This window comes from Elaeis guineensis, chromosome 5 (assembly GCF_000442705.2).
Source record: "Elaeis guineensis isolate ETL-2024a chromosome 5, EG11, whole genome shotgun sequence".
Lineage (NCBI taxonomy): Eukaryota > Viridiplantae > Streptophyta > Magnoliopsida > Arecales > Arecaceae > Elaeis > Elaeis guineensis.
The window spans coordinates 1,111,307-1,124,243 of NC_025997.2; the positions used below are offsets into that span (position 1 = coordinate 1,111,307).

The 12,937-nt window shown below is 37.1% G+C and overlaps 1 protein-coding gene across 5 annotated transcripts; it reads left to right on the forward strand.

The window, feature by feature from the left end:
• Positions 1 to 999: 999 nt before the first annotated feature.
• On the forward strand, positions 1,000 to 12,580 carry LOC105032615 (serine/threonine-protein phosphatase PP1). Of its 5 annotated transcripts, XM_073257085.1 has the most exons (6): positions 1,000 to 1,270; positions 1,378 to 1,577; positions 5,216 to 5,287; positions 7,077 to 7,636; positions 7,711 to 7,934; positions 12,325 to 12,580. In XM_073257085.1, exons 2-5 carry the CDS (start codon positions 1,400 to 1,402, stop codon positions 7,897 to 7,899), a joined length of 999 nt encoding a protein of 332 aa, XP_073113186.1. In that variant the 5' UTR covers positions 1,000 to 1,270; positions 1,378 to 1,399; the 3' UTR covers positions 7,900 to 7,934; positions 12,325 to 12,580. The 5 variants fall into 5 exon arrangements, with proteins under 5 accessions (XP_073113186.1, XP_073113185.1, XP_073113184.1 ...); XM_073257084.1 differs by having other exon boundaries at positions 1,004 to 1,577; positions 12,336 to 12,580; XM_073257083.1 differs by having other exon boundaries at positions 1,005 to 1,577; positions 12,254 to 12,580.
• Positions 12,581 to 12,937: the final 357 nt, after the last annotated feature.

Genomic DNA, 12,937 nt, shown 5'->3' on the forward strand with positions numbered 1-12,937 from the left:
ATAAATCTGTGGGAATCCATTGTTCATTAATGCAAATGAGGGCCTTATGATGCAATCATGCACCCAACCAATCCATTTGTCCCGGAAACCCATCTGTCACGAATCTCGGTCGTAGACTCTTTCTATATCTAGCTTTATAACCATGGGATGGCAATGGGTGGAGGCCTAGACAATAAGAACATTATTTCGAATGCTTCTGCTCCTTGTAAAGTCGATTGAAGATCTTCTCAATCATCTTTAGAACATGTTTAGGCAACCGCATCTCCAGAATGGATGAGAGATGAGGGAGAGGGGTTGATGGTAGGATTGATGTTTCCTATATATTAGATTATTTTTTTATGATTCTACGATTAAAAGTGAAAAACATGTGTGTGGGCGGGGGTTGGCCACACGTGGCGATCTAAACACTCTCCATCATCTTCAATCTCCTGGTCCAGCAAACTAGAAATCCCATTTGCATTTGAAAGCTTGTTATCCGATTAATGTGATCAAGGATCTTCCAGAAGAAATTCTACATAGATGCGTTGCATGATATGAAGGTGCCGTGTACATGCCCCTTTACCTATAGGTTCATGTTTGTCCTGGTCAACTTAGGTAAATCATATAGACTTTTCAATCAGGTACGCGGAAGTTAAAACAAGAAAAGAACAAAAAGGATCTTCCATGCTTCTAGAATGACTTTGATCAAAGCCAGGTTGCACCATTTGGATACACACAGAAATCTAGTTCGGAAACTTTGCACAGCTACTAGGTTTTATTTTACGGAATCTCTAACCTCACACCTTCTCCACCTCTTTCATGTTGTTTATCGACAACGTGCTAATTTATATGCTATTCAAAATAATATGAATCGTTAGGTTATGGATTCTGGTCTCAGTGCGAGAGAAGTTGTCCAAAGTCTGCAAGTTTTTTACAATGATACATACCATAACCGGATTTTTTCCGGTCGTGCATATGTCATGTTCTCGACCGCCTGGTAGACTATCGATGATGGAGTGTGAATTTCGATTTCTAGTGATTTAAATAGTTTTTCCTTTTTATTATTTATTTATTTTTGATCAGTGATCGGTGCGACTGCCGGGTGATTTCCGGTCTTGGCTGCACAAATTGCGTCTATGAAACGCAGCTCACGTGGGATCAGATTAAACTTGGTACACCGTCGCGTCTTTCCCAGCCGCGAGGTTCCAACGCGACGTTTCCAAAGAAAAGATCTTGTCAGGGCATAGCGTCGAGCCAATTTCCGCAGCGTTGGAGTTGCAGACCCGCTTTCGTACATTACGCATTCCTCCTCCTCCTCTCGCTCGCTCGCTCGCATTCTTTTCTTATTTTAGTTTATCAAGCGAGACGAGTTGAAGATTGAACCGAAGATTGTTTTAGTTTCTAGGGCTTGGGTAGGAGGATGGATCCTGTGTTGCTCGACGATATCATAAACCGCCTGGTGGAGGTGCGATCGGCGAGGCCGGCACGGCAGGTTCAACTATCCGAGGCGGAGATCCGGCAGCTCTGCGCTGTCTCGGGAGATATCTTTCTTAGCCAGCCTAATCTATTAGAGCTCGAAGCTCCCATCAAGATCTGCGGTCAGCTCTCTCTCTCTCTCTCTCTCTCTCTCTCTCTCTTCGCGGATCTGTAGAGATCCTTGCTTCTTTTTGTTTCTTGTTTAATCAGTTCAAAAAGTGTGTTTAGGATCCTTGTCCTACCTTAGAGATTCGGTTTGGAGGTTTGGTAGAATCTTCGCATAAATACGGGTAGAAAGTCGAGTTCTTTCCCAGGGAAAATGATATTGCGAGTTCCGAAGAATTCAATGGTTTGTTTTTCAAGAAAGATGGGTGGAATTTTTGATAAAGATTTGATCCTGGAATATGAAACTTTGCACATTTGCTACGCTTTTAGGGTTTACTGTCACACCGTGTGATCCCTTTTTCCCTAATGGATGTCTATGACTTTTTTGCCATCTAATGGTTCAACTGTTTACAATTGCTTTTTCACCAATTGGAAATTCTGAGGAAACTGAAGTCCTTATTTTTATTTTTTTTTTCGCATATCTGTATTAGAGGCATAATTCCTGCTGCCTGCTTATTCTCCAGCTTGCAAAACTATCAAGAAAAATAACTCTGAAACTCGTGTATCTTCCTAGTGATGTGTTCAACTCTTTTGATTTGATACAGTCAACACCGGAGACAACCTACATGCTATATCATATATATTACAGTCAACACCGGATACAACCTACATGCTATATTATATCCATAAAGCAATAGGGATAAGATTCCATTGACAGGTGACTGGAAAAAATGAAGGTATGAGATAGGATCGCAAAAGGAAATCAACTGTAGCAGAATTTTTTTTTTTTCACACACTGAACTTTTGTTGGTGTTGTCATTTTAGTCTTTGTGCATGCCCTTTATAATCTGCTAGTAATCATTGATATGCAGTGCTATTGGTAATTAGTAACGGCTGTTGGTTTTCTCTTTTACCGAATGCATATCTCGATTTAAAGGAGTATAAGAGAAATACACCTAAGAGGCAAGTTGCATTTTATATTGTTGAGGAATTGTTACTACTGTTATGCTGAGAACTCCACCCTAGGCTTCTAAGTACCTAGATGGCTTGATCATAACTGTATGCTTGATTAGCGAGCAGTGAGCATGTCTTGGATGTATGAGAATTGAAATTGATATGCCAGAAAGATTCTCTGCCATGAACCCTTGCGAAGAACTTTACTCAGGTTTATTGCAGATGCATCTCATACAAACAGCTAATCAAAGTGGTCTAAATTGGAGGGCCTTATGTTGAAGGTTGTTTATATGCCTTTTCTTGGGTTGAACACTTGGATGTTGTAAGAAGGAGATCAATTGATTCTTCATCTTTGAGGATTGAGTCATGTTTCTCTGTTAGAGTGATCAAGACTCCTTAGGACCTTGCAAACACATCTCAAATCTAATAGACTTGGTGGGTCTGATGTGGGGCTCATTTTCTTTTATGTTTGTGAGAATTTGGGTAGAATGCATTGTTCTGTTTGATTGCACTTAAATTTGAATTTGAAAATCCAGATATAAGGAAACCATAAGAAAAGTATATGGGTAGTTCGAATTCTTGTGGTGGATGATTGTCATACCAATTTGTTCAATATGATTATTATGAACTTGGAGGTAAATAACATAATTTCTATAATGGGATAGTTGGGATAGTGAATTTAAAGGAGCATGATGAATTCTAAAAGAAGATGGAGATTTCTTGGGCATGAACACACAAGTCGCATAAATTACAAAGATTGGGAGACCAACTCTTGCCATATTATTGCTAGCTAGAGTTTGACATATGCGGTGCACATGGTGTGGAGATGGATGATACTTCACGTAGAGTCTCATTTACAATTAGGACTTCATAGATTATGTATTGCATCTCATTAGGAGTGGCATTTTTTTTTTTTGACCTACTGGATACCCGACCCAACCCGATAAGAGGCGAGGCAGGTACGGGTTTCAAAAAAAATATCCGAAACAGGTTCAGGTTGGTACAGATAATGGTATGCCCCATCTTAAACTTGCCCTGATAATATATATATATATATATATATATATATATATATATATATATATATATATATATATATATATATATATATATATCATCTAAATAAAACATCTGTCTCGCTCTCTTTCATTTAAATAGAACCCAAACACACCCCAGTCCGCACCTCCACCTCGACACCCAAACTCTAGTGGCAGTTTGACGGGAGCTTAGTGGTGGACAAGGGTGCCGGTGGTGGAGAGGAAGCGGCGAGATTTTGTTGGTATTGGCGAACGCTTGGTGGTGGACGAGGAGGGTGCCAGCGGCGGGGAGGAAGCAGCAAGAATTTTTTGGTGTCTGCAGGCATTTGATGGTGGACGAGGAGGGTGCCCGTGGTCGAGAGGAAGCAGGATCAAGACTGTTCACTTGGGGGAGGGGCAGCTAGGGTTTTGTTTGTTAGATGGAGCATCATCCATTTGTTCGTCCACTAGATCAGCTCGATCAGGGGCATATTTGATCACTCCAAGCCTCCCACCCGATCGAGATTCCTAAGGATGGAAAAAATAGGAAAAATCAATGAAAACAAAGGAAAGACGGAAAAATTTAAAAGGTAAGACCTTTTCCCATAATTTCTTTCCCTTTTCGCCTATTTTCATTTATTTTATCATCTTTTTCAGAGATCTGTGGGGAAGGAGAGCATCTAAAGGAGATCAAGGGTTCAGTAGGGGAGGTTTTGAGAGTTTTTTTAGGGAAGGAGGTTTTGAGAGTTTAATCTCGGTAGAAAAGGATTTGAGAGATTTTTGAGACCCAACTCTATCTAATCCGACTAGACGGGTATGCTTGATCCAACCCAACCTAACTTGTATCCTCGATTTTTACCTAACCCGACCCGACCCGAGATGGTACGGGCGGGTATGGATATGGTATAGGTGGGTATGGATATGGGTTTTTTCATGGCGGGATGGTTATGGGTATTGGTCAACTTACCTATATCCGACCTGTTGCCACCCTTATATCCCACCAGTCTATATTTTATCGCATATAATCATTTGGACAAGTCCTGTCACAACTTTGAAATCTGTAAATCTATATTGTGCGTAATTGTTCATGCTGGTCTCCTGCATATTAACATGTATTGGTACATACCAATACAAATTTCTTTCATGTGACCGGCGGCTAAACTCTATACCATAGCATATTGTGCCAGCCCATGATTGGGATAGGTGTGGAAGGGAGAGAGGGAGGGTGAAAATCATAGAAGGCTTGCTATGGGATCAACATTAATCTGTTGTGTACATTAGCAGATAACTATATACACATGTAGGGGTGTGTGTGTTTTGAGATTTCCAAATCCATGGGTTCCTTCTTTTTTTTTTTTGGTATGTGCTACAAGGCTACAATACCAGTTACTAAGATTCGTTTCATGATAAGGAAATACATAAAAGGACCTATAGCAAAGTACATACTTGTAATCATGGTTTTGCATAGAGACAATACACAAAAGATGCATCATCTATTTATTTTGTTCTCTATGAAGCATGGCCGTGTAAACTAAAAGAATATACAATCTCTAAAATAGAAGGAGAAGTGAAGCTCAAACAAAAAGTATAATATACACTTAATAAACACAGACACTGCCAGCACTCTTTTTTACATATGCCATTTCCCATTCTTTACAAGTGAACCTCCACTAATAAAAGTGCAGTTATTTCTCCTAGCTCGAAAGAAGGTGTACTTCTCCTCAAACATAAGGAGAAAGATGATGATCAAGAACATGGTTAGTTTCTTAATCTATAATAATAGTGCATATATTGAAAATGTTTGAAGGAACTGACCTACTAAGTGTAAATCATAAATGTAGCTTTCTTTGTTATTTTTGCTAGAGATGTGAATAAAAAGATTATTTTCCTTTTACACACCCACATCCAGCTACATTAAAGGCAATAATTACTAAAATCTTCAATTATTTATTGCTGTGAGAAGGATATGGTTTCACAATTAACCACCTCTTTGATAGAAAAATCAAGAGAAGTCCCATGCCACCACTTTCCTATTTTGTGATTGGTGGGAAGCATATTGTGTGAAGATTACTGATCTCCCCAAAATCATAACCACCTGCGTAAAAGGATCACCAAAGGAAGGATTTTAAAGAGGAGTGTTTGATTTGGAATGGAATAGTAAGCCATCTTTGTCATTGCAGAAATGATTTTAACTACATTTTAGAAGGGGCCGTGGAAAAATTCATTGATTTCGTTTTCCTCCCTCGGGGTGCAGGACCTGCACAACTCGCATAGGGGTGGGGTTGCAAGGTAGGGTGGGGCATGACCTGTCTGCCCGACTCCTCCATCTCTGCAGGGTTGAAAACTAATATTGACCCTCAAGCTACTTTAGAAGATATAAATTTTAAATTAGCCATCTTGATCTAATGCCCTTTGACTAGCCCACTTTTGTTGGTTTGGGAGTCTCTGAAAAACCAAGAAGATGAATGCTAGTTTTTGTGTATCAAATGGCAGCAGTGATTGCACAAAGACCTGCACTCTACAGCCTGAACACTTCAGATAAGGTTCTACAATGTTACCTGCATTTATGCATTAAAAATGACATAAATTGATTGAATTGGACCCTTTGTTCTTACATTATATCATGTATAATATCGTTTTAGGATGTGTGGTATTTTATAATGCTGTAGAAAATATATACGAATAATAAAGCATATGATGTGATTGCTGTTATCGGTAGATGTTGTCATGTTCTGTTTTAGTTGGTTTCTTGACCAAAATAGAAAGTAATGACTTTGGATTATCACTATTTTGGCTTATTGAATCTTGTCAATTTCATCAAGTTCAAACCTTCTTCATAAAGTAGTTCAAGCTTTCGTTCTTCATTAAGTTCAGAATGCTTTTTTAGGCTGGACCATTACTCTTCTTATTCACATTCCTGTTATGACTAAACTGAATTTGCTCAACTTCAACCATACACAACTATTTTCAATATGGTTAACCAAGGATATAACTGGATACTGGACATAAAATTTGGTTACATTGTTCATGAGATTCTTAGCAATAACTGGTCATGTTTCATAGTTCATTAAGGCCCTGTTTGTTCCTGAATAAACATGAATAAAACTGAATAAAGTTCAGTTTTTCAGCTTTATTTAGGTTTATTATTCAGCCAAAGAACTTCTTTGGTTCTTGAATATAGACCCCGTAATGATGGCACATTTGGGATTTTCAAAAAATAACTGAAACGCCCATTTTGAATCTTGATTCTTGTTCAGCCGTGACCTGGTTAAAACTATTCGAGGGGAGGGCCCTTAAAATAACTCTAGTTGATTAACGAGGATGAGTGCCTGCTCAAATAAAGTTGTTAAAATATGCTGGTTAAAATTGTTTGGGAACCAAACACAACCTAATTTTTCACAATAATCAATTATTGAGCCAGCAGCCACTCACCTTTTTATGTCTCCATGTTATGAGATATTATCAAACGATTCTTTCTCAGATCTTGTGATTACTATCCTAGTAAGATTTTTCTCATTTATAATTCCCTTATTGTATAACTCTCAGGTGACATTCATGGCCAGTACAACGATCTTCTAAGACTTTTTGAATATGGAGGTTTTCCACCTGAGGCTAATTATTTGTTCTTAGGCGATTATGTGGATCGGGGAAAACAAAGCTTGGAAACTATATGCCTTCTTCTTGCATACAAAATTAAGTACCCAGAGAACTTTTTTCTGCTAAGAGGAAATCATGAATGTGCCTCAATAAACAGGATATATGGATTTTATGATGAATGTAAGCGTCGGTTTAATGTGAGACTGTGGAGAGCTTTTACTAATTGCTTTAAATGCCTCCCTGTAGCGGCTGTAATTGATGACAAAATACTATGCATGCATGGTGGCCTTTCTCCCGACCTGTCAAACTTGGATGAGATTAAAAACTTACCTCGGCCAACTGATGTCCCAGACTCTGGTTTACTATGTGACTTACTTTGGTCAGATCCTGGAAGGGATGTTCAAGGTTGGGGAATGAATGACAGAGGGGTTTCATACACTTTTGGTGCTGATAAGGTTTCAGAATTCTTACTAAACCATGATCTGGATCTTGTCTGTCGGGCTCACCAGGTTATAATTAATCTGTATCTGTTTCTTGTGGAGTTTGCTTCTATTTGTGTACTGACTAATTTCCATATTTGCAGGTTGTTGAGGATGGCTATGAATTCTTTGCTGACAGACAACTTGTGACCATATTTTCAGCCCCAAATTACTGTGGTGAATTTGATAATGCTGGTGCAATGATGAGTGTTGATGAAACTCTAATGTGCTCTTTTCAAATTCTCAAGCCTGCAGAGAAGAAACCAAAATTCATCATGTCAACGAAAATATGATAATAATGAAGCCCGTTTTTTCGATCACCATCAAGGTTAGTTGTATTAGATCATACATGCTGTTTTATACTCTTGTCTGTCAGTAGTTGATTTGAAATTACTGTGAATGAGTATCGTTCCACAATGGTTCACAAGAAGTTTCTACATCATGCCTTTATTGTAGGTGTTTGCTTCACTAACAGAAACAGACAGACACCCAACAGTACACACAAACACACACACACACACACACACACACACACACAATATCAATCATGTTCTTGAGTTCAACTGTGTTAACTTTGTTCAACTTGATACGGTAGCAGCTTGTCTTAGTGCTGCTGGATAGGAAAAATACATTACTCTTTTGTTACATGACAAGGATTGAGAAATTGGAACATGGATTTGTTGTTTGCTATTATATGTCTAGCGCATGGAAGGGATTCTCAAGATCCCGAGCAAGTTATTTTGGAGAGAAACAACAAGAGGTTAATATTGTTAATTCTTTCTGTTTTATTTTGTTTCATGAGAGGTGATACCCAATGAAGAGGTTTTATGAGGGCTAGAAAACTCTGTCTCCCTCTGTCTTTCTCTCCCCCACCGCCCCCCGCCCTCTTCATGCAACTACTAAAATTTTGAGGCTAAAGCACACCATGGAATAAACAGAAGCGTGCTGGAAAAATAGGTTTTGTTTCTACTTTCTAGTTTGTCTTTTTGTCTTTAGCTGTTCTAAATCTTCACCTAGTCTACTTGCGGCAGATCTCCATTTGAATTGAGATAAAATCTCATGACATAACTTAATTCAGAGTTCAGATCCTTTTGTGTGTTTACAATGACTTGACCATTTAACAAACCCTTTTTGCCTAAACTCTTAAGATCTGAAGGTCTAATAATTACCCTCATCAACATAACTTTCAGATATTTCTGTTAAAATTTGTTTATACTACGTATTTGTATAGAATATTGTCATGTGATCATGAATTAATTCAGTCAAGAGGATGAAGATACAAGACAAGCTCCTGGATCATACAAAAGGATAAAAGGACAGGAGCAAATGCATGTCAGCATGATTGATGGTCACCATACTGCAACTAAATATTAAAATTCAAATTCAGGAAGTGCTCAAAACTTGCAGTATTTTGACGTCAAGAATGTGTACGTATGTGTGTATATGTATGGGGATGGACTATAATTCTCTAGAGATCATGATGATGAATGCGTGGATCTTTTATTTAGGTGTCCCACTATTGGTTTTGGAGTTGAGAGCAGCAGATGCCCTCTCTTCACAAGAGGATCATAGTCCATCCCTATTTTTACAAATGCACATACACGTATGTATCTAAAGGGATGGATACGATCCTCTTGAGAGGACAAGTTACCCACTCCTCTCAAGTCTAAAATCAATAATGGGATGTCTAAATAAAAAAAATCCAAATGTTGATCATCATGATCTATATTACCAGCACAAACCATGTGTTTTGATGATCTAGAACCTACACATCAAGTGTGTGAAAAAAAAAAATCTAAGGTTAAATAATGCAAGAGCATATTATTGCCACGACCTAAGTATTAAAATCTATTGATTTTCACTCTATATATGTTTTAAAATATCTTGATAATTAATAAGGTGGATATTCAATTTAAATGCTTTATCATGTATTTCAGTATGCTGGTCTAGGAAGCACAGAAACGATATGGGATGCGGATACGATACGATGCGGATACTAGGATATGACAAATTCTTAAAAATATAGGATACGATACAGTTGGGATACGGTATATTAAAAAATATAAAATTAATATAATATTAATATAGAAGCATAAATACTCAAGATAAATTTAATATATAAACACAAATGATAGCTCAAGAGCATCTATTTTTGAAAAGAAAGCATCATTAATACATAGTCATTACAAGCAAAAATCCTAAAAGATTAACATAAAAACACCAATGTTTTAAAAGTCAGCATCAAGAGCATTTATCCCATCCTATCCTCATGAACATTAACAGTTGCAATCTCATCTCCATTTCCATCATCAGTAGAAAGTACAGCTTCTATATCCAGTTCATCAAGAGACAAATTAGAACTTCAAGAACAGCAGCACCACCATCAAATGGATCAAAGATAGAGTTGCCTTCACTTTTTCAGTACCCAACCGTATCCCAGCTGTATCCGATGTCGGAAAAATCAGGAAAGAGAGGAAAAATAGTTGGACGCATGATGGGTACATATTGCACTGTGTCCCCGGCGTTTTTATATTGGAAATGTGTCCGACATTGGTGCGGCAGCCATTTTGCCGTATCTGTGCTTCCTAGATGCTGGTACAATATAAATGTTAATTTTTGTATTCATTCAATATGTAGGTTAAAAATCATCAAAATGTGTGATTATTGGTTTCTAGTCATTTTTATTGGTGCAGATCATAATCAATGGTGTGGATCGTCAATTTGGATTCTCCATTATTGATTTTGGACTTAAAACGAGTAGATTCCTTGTCCTCTTGAGAAGGATGTCATCCATTATTAAACCTGGTTGTTTATAGGTTCTACTTGGGCATAATTCAAGCAACATTGTGTACACCATATGATAATTTGTTTGACACCAATTTGTAGGCATTTTCTAAATCAATTACGCATTCTTTTTCTATTCTTTCTTTTATAGATTGCCCCCCCCCCCCCCCCTTCTCCCTCAAAAAACCCACTATTTTTCCTCTTTTCTGATATTAAATAGTCAAGCTTTACTAGGACCCTATTCTCATCTGTGCAACTATAAACTGTATGCTTCTCAGAATCCATTTTATGCAGCAATCTAGTAAGTTTCTTAAATAACTTGATAAGCATTCACGGGAGTGTTTAATAAATAAGATAAACAAGACATGTGACATCATTTGTATCTTTCACCTCTTTTTCTTTCTTTTGATCTTTTTTTTAAAAAAAATTTGTTTATGAAAGCATGGTAATAAATTCTTGATTCAGGATAATGTTAGAGACTGGAGATTGCAAAGAATACGGAAAAAGTTCTGTTATGGAGAAAATGTCATGAAACAGGACAATTTCAGAAAAATTTAAAATTAAGTTTGAGAGATGCATAAAAAGAACTTCTATTATTCGTACGAATTGTTTGAAATTCATCAAATATGAAATTGCATCCAATATACATAAATTTTAGCCAAAAAATCTTTTAACAAAAAGTCAAAATAATTGGATCATCTCTTGGTAAGTTGGAGATTTTTTTGGTATGGAAATAGTGGATGCATATGGAACATATTCAACTTGTCTTAGCAATGAGTGATATTAATTTTTTGAACTGATCATTTCACACAAGGATTTCACACCCACTTCCAACTTCAAAGATGAGGGCTGCAAAATGAAAATATGAACAATGACTATGATCTACGAGGTCTGAGATGTGGATAAACCAAAGCGAATATTTTTGGGACCAGTTGCCTATGTGTTTGTGTCAAGACCGCACAATCATTTCAGCCTAACTTCCAAAGTCCGAAGTCTGTTAGTAACAAATGTAGAAAGAAAATTTTAGCGGCATCTTTTGATGTGGAGCTGCATGAGTGGGGAAATTAATCTGGTCTTTAGTGATAACAAATGTTTGAACAGAACCTATCAAGCTTTAGGTTTTGATGTTTCAAAGAAACATTTTGTCATTTGTGATACCAGAGTTAGAGAGCAGAAAAATACAAGAACAATGGAGAGATCTAGATGTAAGGAATATTTTGACTTTAGGGCTAGATTAGAAAATAGTGAATAGGACATCTCTGATGCATTAATATTTATATATTCCAGAAATGGAGAAATTTTCAAAATATGCTAAAAAAGCTTCCAACATAACCTGACACTTCGATTATTCTAGACTTGTTGCTCATCTACCAAATATCAAAAATGCTAGCAACTATTGGTAAATTTTTAATGGAGTTCTATTGGTGGTCCTCCAAAACAATGTTTTATAGAAAACTGATATGTTTTCATGTTAAAGAAAATGGACTAGGCTGACTAGCATGTTGCCTGGACCAATAGGTGTCTAAATGAGATGTATTTATAAACAAATTATTTTATGCAGGATGAAAACATAAACAGTAAGAGAAGTTTAACTCATGCATGATGTTTTAAGCAACAGTGGATTTAATTTAATGTGCTGTAGTTTTGAATTTAAGCTGTTAAGGTAATAGAATCGTGCAATTATAACAACTTGTTTTTATGGCTTGTGATATTTGTCTTCATATACTACCAAAAGTAAGTAGAAAGTAAGTACGTGATGATTATTTAGTACATTGACACTTGTCTTCATATTGTTTTTCTGCCACAAGGAAGTACTCTGCTTTTGCTTTTTGCTTTTATTTACAGTACTTTTTTGCTTTCCAGTTGCAGAATCAATTTTGTAGTCTAGAAGCTTCTAGTTTGTTCATTTCATGGAGGCTGTAAACCTGTTTTAGGCTACTTGCAGTGATACATACAAGGAAAATGATGTTGCAGAACTTCTTGACCTATAGAAATGGGCTTGGAGTCATAAACGCTATTGGTGGAGCTGAAATAATGTGACATGAGCGTCAAGCAATCACTGTCTCGAAGCAACTATTGTTCTTACGTAGCAAATGCCAAATTTGTTTTCCTTGATCTGTTTGTAAAATTATGATGCAAAGACACATAAATTGCAGCTGAAAGGCTAGAGTGTCTTACTATTCTCTTCAACATCCTCAATCATCAACTCTTGATCATTTTTTTCCCGTTGGGCAACGCAAAGACAAAAAAATTCTGATAACGCCACGTGACTTTATTGCTTATTGGAAAATATGCATTGCATGAAATGGACTTCTTCATTCTCTGGAAGCAATCAGAATACTAACTCCAATACCAATTTGCTTTAGGTGGTTGCTGCCATGTCTGTCTATCATTTTGATGCCTGTACTTTTTTTGAACGGGCGAGTCTGGGTAAGCTGTTCAAATCAGTTATCTGGGATTTTTGCTCTGATCTGCTGGTGCTTTGGATCCTTGAGTTTGCACTATACAGTTCACCCAGTCCATTTCGGAACGGGTGAAAGATTATTA

Bases quoted from the DNA above. Each gene is read 5' to 3' on its own strand.
- LOC105032615 (XM_073257085.1), top strand. From the start codon at position 1,400: ATGGATCCTGTGTTGCTCGACGATATCATAAACCGCCTGGTGGAGGTG. The intron at 1,578-5,215 runs GTCAGCTCTCTC...ATAAAAGTGCAG, and splicing joins AGCTCCCATCAAGATCTGCG to TTATTTCTCCTAGCTCGAAA. The intron at 7,637-7,710 runs GTTATAATTAAT...CCATATTTGCAG, and splicing joins TTGTCTGTCGGGCTCACCAG to GTTGTTGAGGATGGCTATGA.